The sequence below is a fragment of the Gymnoscopelus braueri genome (assembly GCF_963280865.1).
Source record: "Gymnoscopelus braueri genome assembly, chromosome: 19".
In the NCBI taxonomy this organism is placed as follows: Eukaryota; Metazoa; Chordata; class Actinopteri; order Myctophiformes; family Myctophidae; genus Gymnoscopelus; species Gymnoscopelus braueri.
In genome coordinates, this window is record NC_137621.1 from 2,706,671 (window position 1) to 2,725,385 (window position 18,715).

Below are 18,715 nucleotides of genomic sequence, written 5' to 3' on the forward strand. Positions count from 1 at the left end.
GGGAAACGAGGAGGAAACATCATACCTGGATGAGGAGGACCCCCCCTCACTGAGAGAGAGACACAGAGACAGAGAGAGAGAGAGAGAGAGAGTCAGATCAATAGTAACTCAACCTTTTTCATTTCAAGGACTTAAAGGGATACTTCACTTTCACATAAAATAAACATTAAAAATATATATTAAAAAAAAATGAAAGAAGTTATGGCAAAATAAAGGCCCCCTCACACATTAGTAGGACACTCTAATGCGTGAGGGGGCCATGAATTTTCCATAACTTTTTTCATTTATTTTTAATATATTTTTTAAATGTTTCCCCGGCCCTAAAGTGAAGTATCCCTTTAAAGGGATATTTCACTTTCAAAAAAACTTTGGGTCATTTTATCATCTACTCAGGCCTTTGTGAGCCCTCCAGACCGTTTTTAAGTTGCTTGATTCATTATTTAGATTTGATATTCATTTTATCAGACACGCCCCCTTCCTATACAAACCCATTGTAACTTCAAACTCAATTTTTAACATGTAAGATTCATCAAAAACACCCGTCCTTGGTTCTGGTGACTCACACTGCCCTCCTACTACGCGGGGGGGGCCGTGTTTTTTCAACTACTTTTTTCATTTTTTTTTTTTTTTTTTTTATTGTGTATTTTTTTTTAATTTTCAAAAAATATATATTAAAAATAAATGAAAAAAGTAATCGAAAAAACACGGCCCCCTCACGTATTAGGTGGGCAGGGTGAGTCACCAGAACCAAGGACGGGTGTTTTTGATGAATCCAACATGTTAAAAATGGATTTTGAAGTTACAATGGGTTTGTATAGGAAGGGGGCGTGTCTGATAAAATTCATATCAAATATCTAAATACTGAATCAAGCAACTTAAAAACGGTCTGGGGGCTCACAAAGGCCTGAGTAGACGATAAAATGACCCAACGTTTTTTTGAAAGTGAAATATCCCTTTAAGGTTTAATACGCATAATACAGATCAAGTAAGAAGGCAGACCAACCCATTTGGGCGGGAAGTGAACCCCTATACGTAACGATACCTTTCAAGACGGAACCCCTTTTGGGGTTGTTGTTGCTATGTACAGTATACTGTATAGCAACATACTTTTGTTTACATTTTTGAAAGGTTTTTCAGAAAACATAGGTCAGGATTTAGAAGGCGTTTTTAGGTCAGTCCTCAGGTCTCAATGGGTTAAATTCACCCCAACTCACTGTCATGAACTGAATCACATCATGACAAAAGTGGGAGACGACACACAGAGGGTTAGCTTTAAATGTATTTATTGATAACTTAAAGAACCAAAAAGTTATACTTAGTAGAATGGGGTGTGTATAGTCAGTGGTATCAGTAGTGTAGTGCATGTATGGATGTGTGAAAATGTAGTGTAGGTGCAAGGTGCAAAAACAAGGTAGAACTAAACTCAAAAAGAACCAAAAGCAAACAATGTTTCCTGTGTAGGGGAGAGAGACAGAATGGCCCTGACCAGCCTGCTTAAATACTCCAGCAGGTGATTGGAGTCAGGTGTGCCTCGTCGTCTAGGCACACCCCTGCAGGCTGGTCCCCTCCTCCTACACAGAAACAGAAAACCATTAGAACTCACAGCAACACTACACACAATAGGATGGGTCGTCACACCCCCCCCCATAAGATAGGAGACCAACCAGGTACTCCGTAACATTTAATTCAACTTTACAGTTCTCATTAATCATACTAATACCTGACCCATCCATCCAACCACCCACTCACCCCCTCAGTCACCTGTAGGAACAGTTTTAAGAGTGATGATGGGCAGCGTAAATAGATGGATACAGGCACCAATATCGATTAACTGTACTTGGCAGTTTTACAAAAACACAGCCTTAGCTGACCAAATAAACCTTAGACTTCAGAATAGCAGTAAGAGGTACCACAACTGCAGAACCTACTTGGTCTAAGGCAATCTTCCATGCGTGGTAAAGGGAACAAGTCCGGTTTTGTAACACTGTTGACTTTCCTTAAGTCTGTGCAAGGTCGAAAAATTGAATCAGGCTTTTTAACCAAACGAGACACAGAGGCCCAACTGCCATTTGAGGGTTCTGCCAAATTGTTATCCAGCATGTACCTAACCTCCTTATCCAGTTGGGCTCGTTTTGCCTCTCCAATATCGTGCTCTATCAGCTGTGTCTGTGATGTTGTGTCTGCAAATAGCAACGGATAGCCATTAACCATCGAAACCCACTCCTTCCTTGTTGTCTCAGCCCACGGTCCAAGTACTTTGGGTAAAGCTTTTAATGCCTCAGCGTTGTTTACCCGCACTGGAATCCCATTCTCATCTGCCGGCCAATCTCCCCCTCCATTAACCTCCCCCGCCGAAGAACCGCCCACCGTGCCCGTGCACAATGAAGGCTCAACGTAAGGGACGTCACTGGAGCTTTGGGACGCCGACATTTGAGAACCGTATGGTTTCAACAGACTCACATGACACAGCCTAGCTTTTCCTTTAGGCCACACTTTATCCCCTGCCAAATCATTACCCAGGATTATGTCAACCCCTTCCACTGGTAATTCAGGACGCACTCCAACCACCACCTCCCCACTAACCAACCCGCAGACTATGGTCATTCTATGGAGCGGTACGGGAATGATCTGCATACCCATACCTCGCATCAACATGAAATCGCCTGTCTCTGAACCTGAGTAAAATGGCATTACGTCTTGACGAATAAAAGTATGTAATGCACCTGTATCTCTCAAGATGTTAACTCTTACTGCCTTCATACCAGGTAGTGCTACATAACCCTCCGAAATGAATGCTGAATACTCAGAGTCACACCCAGTGGAACACCTGATATCCGAAACACTTTCCATCTTAACATTTAGCTGAGGTGAGGGAATGGCAGATGCAGCCAAAGCGGCCGGTTTGATTGGTGCACCACTTAACAGCTTCTCTCTAGCTTTAAGAGCAAAACAATCCTTTTTCCAGTGTCCGCTTTTATGGCAAAAATTACAAACATTAGACTCATCCTGTTTCCCTGAACCATCTTCAAACTCAGAAAACCTTGAATCCCCCAGCCCCCCAAAGCGTTTTCCTATATACACTGGACCACCGGTCTGATGCGTATAGACACCACCAACTACACTTTTGTGTATTAAACCGTATTCATCAGCCAAGATGGCTGCTTCTTGGGGTGTCTTAACTTTTCTCTCGGTTATGTATGTAGCAATATTAGCGGGTACACAGGTTTTTAATTGCTCCAGAGTTAGCAGATCACAAAGCTCTTTGAATGTTTTAACCTCTGACGCAACACACCATCTGTTAAACTGGACCAACATATCTCTTACAAATTCAACATACGTTTGCTGTTCATTTTTCCTCCAATTCCTAAAACGTTGTCGATAAGCTTCTGGTACTAATTCATATGCCCGCAACACTGAACTTTTAACAACTTCATATCTTTTACTTTCTGTAATGGACAAAGAAGCATAGGCCTCCTGGGCCTTACCTGTGAAAACACATTGAAGTAGCAGAGTGCGCTCACCATCAGACCAGCCCCTGGCGTCTGCCACACGCTCAAACAGGGAAAAGAATAAATCTGGATCAGTCTCCGAAAACTTGGGAAGTAATTTCAAGTTAGATCCTACATTAAATTGCTTTGCTTCATTAACACTCAACTTTAACTTCTCCTGCTCCAATTCCAACTTTAGCAATTCAGTCTTTTGTTTAATTTTTTCAATCTCTTTCTCATGTTCCAGTTTAATTTCAAGTAATTCCTTTTGTTGTTCAAAAGTTAACTGCCTAGAAAATGAAAAGGTTTTACCATCTTCCAGCTCGTCCTCCAATAGTACCTCCTCTGGTAACACGTCCTGTGTCACCAAGCTGTCCATCAGAAATACCTTGACCTTAAATTTTACCCGCTTGTCATGGATCTCAATTTTGTAGTGTTCTGCGATTTTTAACAGTTGTTCTTTTGTGCATCCATCTAGTAACTCCACAGAGGGAGCCTTAATAAATGCCTCAACCAAACTCATTTTTTCTTAAAAAAAAATTGTGCAAAGGTTTCAACAAAAAAGTGGAACAAGACCCCGGAGCCCAACTCCCCTATCTAACCTGCCTACCACAAACTGACTCACTCGCTCACCCCTAGTCTTCAGTGGCCCTCCTGAGTCCCCCATTCCGACAAGGCATCTCAGTGGTACCACTCCATCCCATCTTTTGTGGAACACAGTCTAAACCAAAAAAAAAACAGAGATTCCCATATGGAGAACCACCGTTAAAATCTACCGGGAGTTGGAACCCCAAGGACTACACCACTCACTTAACTCCAAAAAAAAACCTGCACTAAGAAAAAATGAGTTCCTTAATGCTCTCTCCCCCCCCCCAACCAAAATACAAACTGTGTGTGTCTCCCAACCCAATTTGTTCAACTTAAGAACAAAACCCAACCAAAACCTAAATAACAAACTTAATTGTGTGATAGAAAACGCTTAAGTTTAATTATCACTAATTTAGGTTAAAAAGTGACGAGCCCCCATCTTGTCATGAACTGAATCACATCATGACAAAAGTGGGAGACGACACACAGAGGGTTAGCTTTAAATGTATTTATTGATAACTTAAAGAACCAAAAAGTTATACTTAGTAGAATGGGGTGTGTATAGTCAGTGGTATCAGTAGTGTAGTGCATGTATGGATGTGTGAAAATGTAGTGTAGGTGCAAGGTGCAAAAACAAGGTAGAACTAAACTCAAAAAGAACCAAAAGCAAACAATGTTTCCTGTGTAGGGGAGAGAGACAGAATGGCCCTGACCAGCCTGCTTAAATACTCCAGCAGGTGATTGGAGTCAGGTGTGCCTCGTCGTCTAGGCACACCCCTGCAGGCTGGTCCCCTCCTCCTACACAGAAACAGAAAACCATTAGAACTCACAGCAACACTACACACAATAGGATGGGTCGTCACACTCACTCCCTTCTGTTTCTCTCTCTGTTCCGCCTGGAACTCTGACCACTGACCAAAGAAACAGGGTTTGTGCAGGACTACTGTAGTCACATTCTATAGTTTATTTCTATAGTTTCAATGTACAGATTTGTATTTTAATATTATATTGTTTAGACTGATGCTATGTTCTTTGTTTACCTATGATCCTAGATCCCAGTGGCTGCGGTTACATGGACAGGTATAGACGCCTCAACAGACAACGTCACACTGATAAGAACCAGTATGGACGCGCAGGGCGGCACCAGAAGAAACCAGACCACTCATAAGATGCAATGTAAAAGTGGTCACAGCCTCACGTGTAAAAATGCATCCCATCAAACTTTCAGATGCTGTTTTTCTCCCAGTATGGAGGAAGAATCCTTAGCATTTTTACTGTGATCTCTCGCTCTTGGAATATGTAATCCTTGGTTTCTGTTGTGTGTAAAACAATAATAACAATTCAAATCAGTTGTCCTTCAAACCACACCTACATCATAGGCTGTCATAAGAACGGAGGGAGCGCTCTATGATCACGGCACCAGAGCCTGCTCTTGCTCGCCCAGCTGCAGCCCGTCAAGCCTAATTTATGCTCCGTCCCGCAAAAGGTGTCGCGCGCAGAGAACGGCCGAGAATAGCAGATCTCCAAGCTCACAACGGTCTCATCCGCGACGAGGTTGTGAGCTTGTATGTCAGCTGTTCTCAATACCGTTGCGGGGTGAAGTACATATGTCTCGCTAGAGCGCGCCTCACTAGCCAACACACAAGAGGGGGTTGAATGAAGTGAAACCAGCGCACCCCAAAACAACAGGTTTGGGGATCTGTTGGGAATTGATTACATGAAACAGTCACCTGTGCGTCCAGTCTCAATGTTTGTAAAGAAATAATTGGTCTATATTCGGAATGACTGCTCATTCAGAGTAAAAATGCTCATGTAAACACCTCAATTAGAATAGAATATTCCATTCCGGTCTGAATGAATTTTCATTCGGGTTTGGAGGGGTGGTATATACCGTTTGAATCGGTATATACCAATCGGAATTTACCATATAAACACTTTATTCCGAACGCTCCTCTCTGTTTGGAATACATGCATTATTTTGCACATGTTCGTGCTTGGTAGTGCTGTCAGAATTGGCCAAAAATTACCTATCAAATCTCTAATTAAAATTTGATATAAAATATCGTTTGCAGTAAAACTTTTATTCAAAAACTGCATAAGTCTATTTATGTCTCTGTATGCGTCGGCCACGGTTGGTGCTTAGAAGCGCTCGCTCCTGCGGGATAAAATGAATGATTCATATTCTATAGCGTCATTTAATAAGATAAATGGGAGACGCACTCCACACACGTGAGGAAAAAGGCTCAGCAGCGACTGTACTGGCTCCGCCGCCTGAAGAAGCTCGGAGTAGGACGTCGCATCCTCAGGCTGTACTACAACAGTTCTGTCGAAGGCATCCTAACAGGCTGTGTCACGGCCTGGTACGGGAACTGCACTGCCCGAGAAAAGGTCAGCCTACAACGAGTAGTGCGATCGGCAGAGCGGATAATGGGAATCGAGCTCCCAGCGCTCCAGGAACTGTACAAAAAGCGGTGCGTGGTCAAAGCCAAGCGCATCATCAAGGACAAGCACCACCCAAGTCATAGACTGTTCAACCCCCTACAACGACCGCGACCGGGCAAGGGGCTCTACCGCAGTATCAAGAGTTCCACCACCAGATTTTGGTGTAGTTTCAATCCAGCCGCTGTCAGAATGCTGAATGGGGCATAAGCCTGGATGAGTTCAGCAGCCTGACAGCAGGCGGCGCAGACTTTTCTGGCTCTTCCTGAACACACCTGTGGATTATACCAGGGACAATGACTTGGACTTTAGCCCCCCCCTCGGACACACCTGTGGACTACACCAGGTACAAATGACTTTTTGTTGCACTCCCTCATGGAGCTACATGCGGATTATACTAGGGTCAGTCCACTCTAGGTGGACACGCACTGACCTTTTGCACCTTAATCCCTTGTATAACGCACTGACTTTTTTTGGGTCTTTTTATTGTGCTCCTTAAGCACCTTAACGTCCTTGTCTATCATGCACAGTATAAGTATAACATGCACAGTACAATACATTGCTGCTATGCTCAGGCACCTTAGTTTAGTTTTTTTAGTTTTATTTATTATCTCAGGTAATTTGTAAATATGTAGATAACTTGTCTGGCCTTCTGTTGCTCTCTTGTTTTTGATCTCCTTCCCACCTGCCCCCCACCCTCTTCTTCTCCCCCCCCCCCTCTTCTTTCTATGGAAACTAACGTTGCGATGGGAACGATGTACAAAAAAGAATTTCACCCACTTTTTTACCTTGTAAACCTGTGATGTGACAATAAAACTGATTCTGATTCTGATTCTGAAGCCCAGGCTTGTCCCAGAGAATGGACACTCCGAGGATCTGAGCCTGTGATGGAGGAACAATCTTTACCTGTCCTTGACATGAAACGTGAACTTATATTCAAAAGAATCTATTCAGTCAGATGAAACGTTTTTTGTTTCCGACTCCTGCCTGGCAGGAGTCAGCGCGTTGCTTCCCGGCTCACCGACGGCCGACAAAGCTCCGCCGCGGAGGTACAAGGGGGCTATTGCCTCCTCCCCATGCCCACCAGGGGAAGCTCTGCCCCGGGTAGTGGAGGGTCAGTGCTCCTCTACTTACTGGGCATCATGGGGGGTCCGCCCATGCCCGGGCCCCTGGGAGGGTAGAAATCAGGAGGCGGGGGTCCGTAGGGGTGTCTTCGAGGGAAGGGTCCATCCATGGGCCCCATGGGGGGGGGGGCCCCCGTCCCCCATCATCCTGCGGTCAGCTTCAGGGGGGGTCCTCCGTTCTAACGGCTGAGAGGAGAGAAGAAGAGGCAGTTAAAGGACTACACCATGAATTTTTACTTTTCCTTCTTTTTTGTGTGTTTTTGGTCTCCCCTACCTCTCTTCTATCGCATACAAACTGGCTCAATAGTGCCACAAAAATAAAAGCCTGGAGATCGAGGCTAGGAATTTACTTCCTGAAGCTACACTCACACAATCACGCTAAAGCATGCGTCGGCCCCATGTACAGCCATTAGGCGCAGGGGGAGAGGACGCATGCTGCACGTGATTGTGTGTGTGTTGCCTCGCATCGTGACACACAGATACGCTGCGACTCGCAGCTCGCTGCACGCAGCGGCTGTTAGAGGCACTCGTCACCGATGATGAACGCACCGTAATGGTGCAAAATATGCCGTGAACGTCCCAATCTGGCGGATAAAAACAGCACAGGGCACCAACCTTGGCGAAAAACGGCAGAATTTTGAATCAGAGCGTCCTTTTTTCTCGTGCAGAACCCATCCCCCCCCCCTCCCCCGTTGACAAAGCGGTCCCGGTGGGCACCGTGCTGAATCCCCCCCCCCCCCCCCACCCGAGGTCATCGCGACCTCGTTGACATTAATTGTCTGCCTAGTAGCATGTATGGGCCATAGTAAAAAAAAAGTGCTCAGGAGCCGAGATACAGCCTTTTTCAGTAATAAGTTAAACAAGAAGTGAATGGAGCAGCAAATCTTCGGATCACGATGTCTTGGGTTCTGAACATTTTTTTTTTAAACTTGTGATAAATCGTTCTTGGCAGCCAGAGAGTTAAGACCAGGGACGCATCTGTGTGTCGTTTTTAGATTTCTTTGAGCTATTCAAAAATAGCAGATAAACAAGCTTGAATGTAGAGCTTGTAGATCTGCTAATTTTTTAAATATCATGAAAATACATATCATTTTGGGGGTCCTTGACATGAAAAAGTTGGAGCACCACTGATATAGCAACACACTGTTAGGATTTAGAAAACATTTTTAGCAAATATTTGCTTTAAAAATATATATATATTCAAAGATTTGCACAAATATTTTCACAATTTTTCAGAAAAAATTGCAGATCTACAAGCTCATAGTGCGGCACTCGGTGCCGCGCTATGAGCTTGTGGATCTGCTATTTTTGAATAGCCAAAGAAATCAGTCCGACGTCCTGACGTCACTCGTTCATCCCCTTGGGTCACGGAAGTCACCCGATTCTCCCAGACCCCCCGAAACACTGTCAGGCCGGCCTCTATAATCCGTGAGACGTGACGGGCCTTCCCAGACACTTAACGAGGCGATTGATTGGTCTAGCCTGCTTAACTGCTTTAAGCCTACAGCTTAAAACACAAATCCTAATACGAATACAAACTAATACAAACGAACACCAGCCTACTGCTTAAAGCACTAATATACTTAAGCACTCAAAGTACAACTAATAGCAACCTGTTAGATAAGAAAATCCTGTACTTAGTGTAAGAGCCATTTCACTTGTTTCTAATTTGATGACATCACTGCAGGGTGCGGTCAAGACCAAGGTTGCCTAGGTACTTAAAGAGGGTCTGTGATCAAGTGCTGGTGTTGCCAGTGGCAGAGGCATCTTTAGACTGTGTCTCATGAGAGCTTGAGGCTTGTGTGCGTTTGAGTTGTATTAATTGTATTCATTTATTGTAAGCTAAAGTGATTGGCAAATTTGGCACGACTAAAGGGCCCCTACAACACTGCCCGACATTTGAAATGGTCGGCGAGTTAACAGATCGTTAAGCATTTCACGAGTTTCTCTCTTGAAATCGGGCTAAATGTATCGTTGTGATTCTCGCACGATTGATTGGTCGGCGACAGGGGTTCACTGATTACAAGATATTTCACCACGATGTGATCCCGACCCAATACGTACAGTACATTTGTTTTTATTCCAAACGTCTCACAAAAACGTGAAAGGCTCCCGTGATATATGCGCGAGACCGAGACAGGACGCTAATGATTGACATTAAATAATTCTCAATTTCTCTGTATTTCTCTATCTCTCCCTCTCTGAAACAAACGTTTCAAAAGTCAACCAGGGTGCAATTCAGATCAGAAGCAGTGTTGCCGTGTCCGCTTATCATAAGTGAGTAGCTTATTTCCAAAGTGTAGTTGCTTATTTGGCCTTATTTCTTAACGCTGTTTTTTTTTCTTTGAAAATAGCTGCGACGCGTTGTGAGCTTGTAGATCGGCTATTTTATTTGTATATAGGTTTAAAGTGCTCATGCGGCCTAGTCGCTTTTGTTGGGCTTATTTTCCTGGTTGCTGATTTCTCTCGCAAAACCTGGCAATACTGTTCAGAGATACATACGTGCGACACACATACCCCCCCCCCCCCCCAACACACGAGCACACACACACAGCTCTCTCTCTGTCTGCAAGCCCTATTCCTCTCAAATAATAAACAACTCCATCGTCGAGCAGGCTCGCTCACTCTATCAATCTGTTTTATCATGTTAAACTTAATACAGGACTGTCTGGACGGTAATATTGCGGTTCTATGCGGGAGGACTAGCCACGGTGCGTGGCTGTAATGTGCTCTCATTGCCTGTAGCGTGCACTAGATCGGGGCCGATAGACCCAAATATCCAACAAGTTTGAAATCTAAAAGTTGTCGGGAAACCCTCGCCGACCGTAGTTTATCGGGGTGTTTCTTCTCGGAGCATCTTACACACCACCGCGATCAACACCTCGCCGAGGAACGCCCGATCTTAACTGAGATCGGTGGTTTTGTCGGCGAACACCAAAAAATATCCCCGACAGTGAAATCGGGTCAAATATCGTACAGTGTGTACTACACTTAATAGCACCTCAAGTATTGGACTTGGGCGCTACACTTAGACTACACCAGATGAGTTCAGTAGCTCTTATACTTAGAGACTACACCAGATGAGTTCAGTAGCTCCTATACTTAGACTACACCAGATGAGTTCAGTAGCTCTTATACTTAGAGACTACACCAGATGAGTTCAGTAGCTCCTACACTTAGAGACTACACCAGATGAGTTCAGTAACTCCTATACTTAGAGACTACACCAGATGAGTTCAGTAGCTCTTATACTTAGAGACTACACCAGATGAGTTCAGTAGCTCTTATACTTAGAGACTACACCAGATGAGTTCAGTAGCTCCTACACTTAGACTACACCAGATGAGTTCAGTAGCTCTTATACTTAGAGACTACACCAGATGAGTTCAGTAGCTCCTATACTTAGAGACTACACCAGATGAGTTCAGTAGCTCCTATACTTAGAGACTACACCAGATGAGTTCAGTAGCTTCTACACTTAGAGACTACACCAGATGAGTTCAGTAACTCCTATACTTAGAGACTACACCAGATGAGTTCAGTAGCTCCTATACTTAGAGACTACACCAGATGAGTTCAGTAGCTCCTATACTTAGAGACTACACCAGATGAGTTCAGTAGCTTCTACACTTAGAGACTACACCAGATGAGTTCAGTAACTCCTATACTTAGAGACTACACCAGATGAGTTCAGTAGCTCCTATACTTAGAGACTACACCAGATGAGTTCAGTAGCTCTTATACTTAGAGACTACACCAGATGAGTTCAGTAGCTCTTATACTTAGAGACTACACCAGATGAGTTCAGTAGCTCCTATACTTAGAGACTACACCAGATGAGTTCAGTAGCTCAGGTCTCTACAGAGGTTTAAAGCACACATAGTAAAAACGCTCGAAATCGCTGGCAAGGACAGCTATAGATGATGTTTTAACTCTGGCAGTTAAAGAGTTAACACAGTTAGTTATATTGTTTCATTCAGATCATAATGTTACCTATACTACTGAATCTCCATTTCTTCACTTCCCAGAAACATTATAATTGCAGAAATAATAAAACAAAATACAAATAAATACAATAAATGAATGAATAAATAGATGCTGTACTACCTGTTGGCTGCTAAGTGACTGAACAAGTTAACAAGTTAAAGGTCTATATTGAGTGTTTGTTCAGTTTCTCCAGGAAACACACGTCTCACCTCTCTGTGTTCATGGTCTCCAGGTCCTAGATAAGGAGGTTCTGCAAACACACACAACACATTATTAGAGGTTCTGCACATACACACACACAACATGTTCTGCACATACACACACACAACATATTAGAGGTTCTAAACACACATAAAATATGACCTTATTTCTGATCTCACACATCACAATGCACACACACACACACACACACACACACACACACACACACACACACACACACACACACACACACACACACACACACACACACACACACACACACACACACACACACACACACACACACACACACACACACACCTCATGTAGTGCAGCCTGTGCAGGGTTCAGTTTAGTCCATAAAGAGCTCATTCATTAATGTTAATTAACCAGTAGACAGCACTGCATGCTGCTGATGATGATCTATAGCACCACCTAGTGGACATTGTACAGGTGGAGGACTCAGCCCAGCTCTGGTCTATGGCTTAAGAAATGTGTGTTTTATGTATTAATGAGATGTTTCTATTGACTCATTGATGAATCTATTTATTGAGTTCTCATAAGGATCTGTTAGTCATAATAATGGCATTACAGACAGTTTACTGATTGAATACTTTGACAACATGCTTATTAACAGTACAGGTAGTAAGGTCAAAGGTTATGCCAGAGGGAGGGTGTGTGTGTGTGTGTGTGTGTGTGTGTGTGTGTGTGCTTTAATAAAGCTGAGCTGTAAAACCAGTAGGGTTTCATAGCAGCAAAAACAAAAACAGCAGGATGGTTTTCCACCACTATGTTAAGCACTATGTTAATACACACAGCTGACTAATCTAATAGTGTGTGTGTGAGCCTGTCTGTGTGTGTGTGTGTCTGTGTGTGTGTGTGTGTGTGTGTGTGTGTGTGTGTGAGCCTGTCTGTGTGCGTGCGTGCGTGCGTGCGTGCGTGCGTGCGTGTGTGTGTGTGTGCGACAGAGGGATGAAGCAACAGCAGATTGAACTCCAGTGACACACAGACGGTGAAGGAAAATTACACATTTAATTCACTTTTTCACTTTGAATCCAGCCGGTTCAGAAGAGGGATGAACAGAGGGATGAACAGAGGGATGAACAGAGGGATGAACAGAGGGATGAACAGGGGGATGAACAGGGGGATGAACAGAGGGATGAACAGAGGGATGAACAGAGGGATGAACAGAGGGATGAACAGAGGGATGAACAGAGGGATGAACAGAGGGATGAACAGAGGGATGAACAGAGGGATGAACAGGGAGAGAGAGAGAGAGAGAGAGAGATGGGGAGAGAGACATGGAGCAAAAAGATCGTCGGGAAACGGGACACTAGAACCCGCGAGGGGGACGACTCACCGGCTCTGTCTGCAGGGTGCGGGGGTCCGAAGGGGGGCAGACCACGGGGCCCTGGGGGTCCCATTAGGGGAGGAGGGGCTCTCCTGTACATGGGACCCCCGTCTGGGTACATGTAGCCTGTGAGACGGTGAGAAGATGAGAACATTAAACACTGACCGTCTGTCTTTTTTTTTTTAACACATTCCATGCCAGAGTTTAATATCATAATGTACTCACCCACTGCCAGCCATTTATTGTTTTTTTTTGTTTTTTTCACGTCGCCACAAACCTCGCTAAATCCCTTATGATCGCATGTTCAACTGTGTGTAGACACACAGGGTAGCTGTGTGAGACGCCCAGAGAAGACCTTTTTCAATCGCCGACATTCCATTTTGCAGTAGTAGCAGTTTCTAAAACCCGTTTCAAACAGCGTTCAGCGCGGAGAAAAACAACACCGAGATAATGGCGATTTAGCGGAAGCTTTAGAGCGGCGGCGGATGGGAACGGATTCGGAAATCTTCGATTTACGTCATTTCCGTATCCGGGTGTGCTACAATGAAATGTGTCACTTCGAGAGAGAAAAAAAAAAAGACCACTTCGCGTAGGCGACGCGATTGGCACGCTGCGGCTTTATTTAGGTTCGCATAGATCTACGTGATTGGCATGCAATGTGTTAATCTCGAATGAAAAATTATATATTTTTTTAACAAAGATCTTCTCTTCTGGGGGTCCCTGTGGGGGTCCCTGGCACAACACATTTTCCTTGGCACCAAAAAAGTTTGAATAACTACTGATTGTGAAGGCATTTGTAGAATTGTAGCATTTGTAGAAAATCTTGAAGTGACATCAATCAAATTAAGCGATCATAGATATAGAAACCTAGAGACCTCGTTGGCCGACGCAGTTCATCGGAGCGACCTGCCCCCTGCCGCCATAGGGGGCAAGCTGCCACTCAAAAGTGACTACTGGCCTATCACAGCGCGTTGACCACTGGCCAATCACAGCGTGTCTAACTGACTAGTTGCTGCGCGGATGGGTTACGAAAAGACCCGCCCGACGACTTCCCTGTGATTGGCCTACCGAACGTCCCCTTCTGTGACGCACGTGGAACTTTGCCTTCTCTAAAACGGCGCCCGAAATACAGATGCCTCAGAGCCGGAGAGGCGTCTACCTTTATATGTCTATGGCAGTGGTTCTACCTTTATATGTCTATGGCAGTGCTTCTACCTTTATATGTCTATGGCAGTGCTTCTACCTTTATATGTCTATGGCAGTGCTTCACCTTTATATGTCTATGGCAGTGCTTCTACCTTTACATGTCTATGGCAGTGCTTCTACCTTTATATGTCTATGGCAGTGCTTCTACCTTTATGTGTCTATGGCAGTGCTTCACCTTTATATGTCTATGGCAGTGCTTCACCTTTATATGTCTATGGCAGTGCTTCTACCTTTATATGTCTATGGCAGTGCTTCTACCTTTATGTGTCTATGGCAGTGCTTCTACCTTTATATGTCTATGGCAGTGCTTCTACCTTTATATGTCTATGGCAGTGCTTCTACCTTTATGTGTCTATGGCAGTGCTTCTACCTTTATATGTCTATGGCAGTGCTTCACCTTTATATGTCTATGGCAGTGCTTCTACCTTTATATGTCTATGGCAGTGCTTCACCTTTATATGTCTATGGCAGTGCTTCTACCTTTATATGTCTATGGCAGTGCTTCTACCTTTATATGTCTATGGCAGTGCTTCTACCTTTATGTGTCTATGGCAGTGCTTCACCTTTATATGTCTATGGCAGTGCTTCACCTTTATATGTCTATGGCAGTGCTTCTACCTTTATATGTCTATGGCAGTGCTTCTACCTTTATGTGTCTATGGCAGTGCTTCTACCTTTATATGTCTATGGCAGTGCTTCTACCTTTATATGTCTATGGCAGTGCTTCTACCTTTATATGTCTATGGCAGTGCTTCTCAAACTTTTTCAGGACCCCCAAATTGACACTTATTAGCCTGCAGACCCCCATTTGAAAAGATAAACCAGGGACCCCCATAAGAGAAGATTTTTACGGCTCTAGCAGTGATTCTCAACCATTTTAATTTCAACGACCCCCAGTTTGACATGCATTAGGCTACGGACCCCCATTTAATGCCATTTATATCTGTAAAAATCTATGTTAATTTAACTCTGAGAGTGTCCAAATGGAACCAAATGGACCCGTTAGGGTCCATTTGGTTCCATTTGGACACTCTCAGAGTTACAGACCCATAAGGGTCCATTTGGTTCCTATCCATCATTTAGCTGGAGACCCCCTGGAACCCCCTCAAGTACCCCTGGGGGTCCCCGGACCCCACTTTGAGAACCAATGGTCTATGGTGATAAGGACCCCCTCAAAAAGCACATGATACATCTCAAGGGGTTTATCCTTTCAATAAAAGGTACATTACTTACTCTCTCTCTCTCTATATCATTTCTCCTCTCACACACACACACACACACACACACACACACACACACACACACACCTGGGGGTCCTGGTGGGGGTCCAGACGGGTGTCCCAGAGGCGGGGGTCCCCGGCGGTCTCTCTCCCAGGTGGGGGAGATGGAGCCACTGTCTGAATGAGGACCTCCTCCTCCACTCCGCTCTGCCTCCCCTTGGCCACCAGGGGGCTCCATGGGACCACGAGGCACTGGAGAGAGAGAGAGAGAGAGAGAGAGAGAGAGAGACACACTTGTGAGCTGTAGTGACAGGAACCATGTTAAAGACTACTAACTATATATATATATATATATATATATATACTACTGTACTATCTTCACTGAGTTGATGTCGGTGTGTAGAGCGACTAACCCCAATGTTCATTTGACCAAGAAGTCGGAAAAAAGTATAACCCTCTCTATCCTTGCTTAAATCATGTATAAAACTATTTCTAAGAGCAAAAACACAATGTTTGTGGTTTCAACGTAACACAGCTGATGTATGTCATTGTACATACATCTTTATTATGTTTCATTTGCTTTGATACTTTATGTCAAACATTGCTTTGGCAATGTTTCTCTAAGTCCCTTTGAAGTGAATTTAACTTGAACTGAGAGCTACAGAGGAAGACATGGAGAGACAAGGAGACGTAACAGACAGGAGGGTCAGTGGGGTCAGCCGAGATGACACACACACACACACACACACACACGCACACACACACACACACACACACACACACACACGTGTGCTCTGTTTTCTAAACCAGAGTTTTCAACCCTTTTCATATCAAGGTCCATTATTTATTAGACATTTGAGCCACAGAACCACCTTTTGATGACATTTAGACTGTCAGACCCAACACTTAGAATATGTTGTTGTCGTTGGATGAGATTTTGTCCACAATTCCATCCATGTTGTATTTTAGTGTGTGTGGGCGTGTGTGTGTGTGTGTGTGTGTGTGTGTGTGTGTGTGTGTGTGTGTGTGTGTGTGTGTGTGTGTGTGTGTGTGTGTGTGTGTGTGTGTGTACCTCTAGGTGACAGCCTTAGGGGCGGTCCTTCCATCAGTGTGGGCGGCGACAGGAAGGGTCGGGTTTCCGAGCCAGGTCGTCCCAGAGGGGAGGGGCCGTACGGTGACCTTTCACCTGGAAACACAACACAGTAACAACAGCTGATACATTTAGAATAATGGTAGTGGAGTAAAAGAGATATGTGACTGTGTGTGTGTGTGTGTGTGTGTGTGTGTGTGTGTGTGTGTGTGTGTGTGTGTGTGTGTGTGTGTGTGTGTGTGTGTGTGCGTGTAAATGTGTGAGTGTACCTCTGTAGGGTAGTGGTCTAGCCAGGCTGTCCAGGGCATAGGGGTCTTTTCCTATGGTGTCCATTTTAAACTGGGTGTCTGTAATCCTGCACACACACACACACACGCACACGCACACGCACACACACACACAGAGCAAAGTAAGAGCGCTATCACTGCTATGGAATGAGCCACAGTACATTTTTTCATTTTGGACATTTCATCATCAAATATATATATTTTAAAGTCATACATACTTCTGCCTGAGGAGGGCGTTCTCTCTCCTGGTGTCTGTCAGGTCTCTTTCTGCTGCTCGCGCTGCAAGCTGTACAACAACACATACACATCAACTGTTACACATGTAATAAACAACACATACACATCAACTGTTACACATGTAATAAACAACACATACACATCAACTGTTACACATGTAATAAACAACACATACACATCAACTGTTACACACGTAATAAACAACACATACACATCAACTGTTACACATGTAATAAACAACACATACACATCAACTGTTACACATGTAATAAACAACACACACAACCATCAACCGTTACAATTTACAATTTCAGGCATTTAGCAGACACTCTTAATCCGGTCAGCAGGGATGAAATAGAACACCAGGTAATACATCAAATGCATGGAAATAGTAATCTAGGATCACTTTAAGACTGGCTTAAGACTGAAGGACAGACAGGGAGTGCATGTGAGCGTGCATGTGAGCGTGCACTAACCCAGTTGTTATGGGCCTTCTTCTCATGAGCTGATATCTGTGTCTGATAGGACTGAGAGGTCTTCTCCAACTCCTCCTCCATCTCTACCGCCCTCTGCCTGCAAACATCACAAACACCTGGAATTAATACGTCTGTCTGTCTGTCTGTCTGTCTGTCTGTGTGTGTGTGTGTGTGTGTGTGTGCTGTCGAGCAGAAACCTTGTATCTCAACTTATGATTTTTCATAAACACATTGACTGCCAGAGTTCATTCATAATGTACTCACCCCAGTGCCAGCGATTTGTGTTTTATAACCCTTTTCAACCGGTCACAGAATTGTTATATCCATTATAATCGTTTGTCTGGCTGTGTTTATAAACACACACGACAGATCGACCAGCACTCAAACAGTTACTTTTTTCTCCCCGTCTCCATTCTCTCTCTCTGCCCCTCCCAAACAGGCTGCAAACGTCATATCCGGTGGCTGTAGACATATTTCCGCCCCGCTTCCGCAGGGCATCTTAGCTTAGCTTAGCTTATAATCGGGTTTCAGATCGTTGGTATACACGACGACGATAACTGTTCGTCGTCCAGAGTAAAGAAATGTACAACCGGAGCTCTCCGTTTGTTTTTTATACCGTGTGAAACCGGAAACGGAACCCCTTAATTCTGCATCCGGGTGAGTGGTTAGTCAGTGGAAAGGGAACCTGATATCGGAATGTACAGAAAACAGCGCGATCGTCTATTAAACCACAATTAAACAATAGAACGCAGATCTGCGTCTATGGCAGTCAATGTGTTAATGCCCAACTTCATCATACAAGAGTGTCACACCAAAGTAGTGAAAATAGCCGATATACAAGCTTGAAACAAGACCCGAAACACCCGTTGACCCCAGGCTACAACACTGATGATACGTCCCATGTGCATCCATGTGATGTTTTTCTTTATAGTTATTCTATTTATGGTGGCTAAGGGTGTCACGATACTCGATACGTATCGAAATCGAACCGAAAATGACGTACGATACAGTGTAGTAGTTT

The 18,715-nt window shown here is 44.2% G+C and overlaps 1 protein-coding gene across 2 annotated transcripts in view; it reads right to left on the minus strand.

Annotated features, from left to right (window-relative positions):
- mia2 (MIA SH3 domain ER export factor 2) overlaps positions 1-18,715 on the minus strand; it is a 51,780-nt gene continuing 33,065 nt past the window's right edge. For both annotated transcript variants that reach the window (XM_080414057.1, XM_080414056.1), the window contains exons 15-23: positions 17,695-17,791; positions 17,200-17,267; positions 16,964-17,049; positions 16,677-16,790; positions 15,692-15,856; positions 13,188-13,304; positions 11,836-11,876; positions 7,650-7,825; positions 1-49 (exon numbers count right to left, since the gene is read on the minus strand). In XM_080414057.1, coding sequence (XP_080270183.1) covers positions 7,700-7,825; positions 11,836-11,876; positions 13,188-13,304; positions 15,692-15,856; positions 16,677-16,790; positions 16,964-17,049; positions 17,200-17,267; positions 17,695-17,791 — 814 coding nt within the window. In that variant the 3' untranslated portion in view covers positions 1-49; positions 7,650-7,699. The remainder of the gene's footprint in view (positions 50-7,649; positions 7,826-11,835; positions 11,877-13,187; positions 13,305-15,691; positions 15,857-16,676; positions 16,791-16,963; positions 17,050-17,199; positions 17,268-17,694; positions 17,792-18,715) is intronic.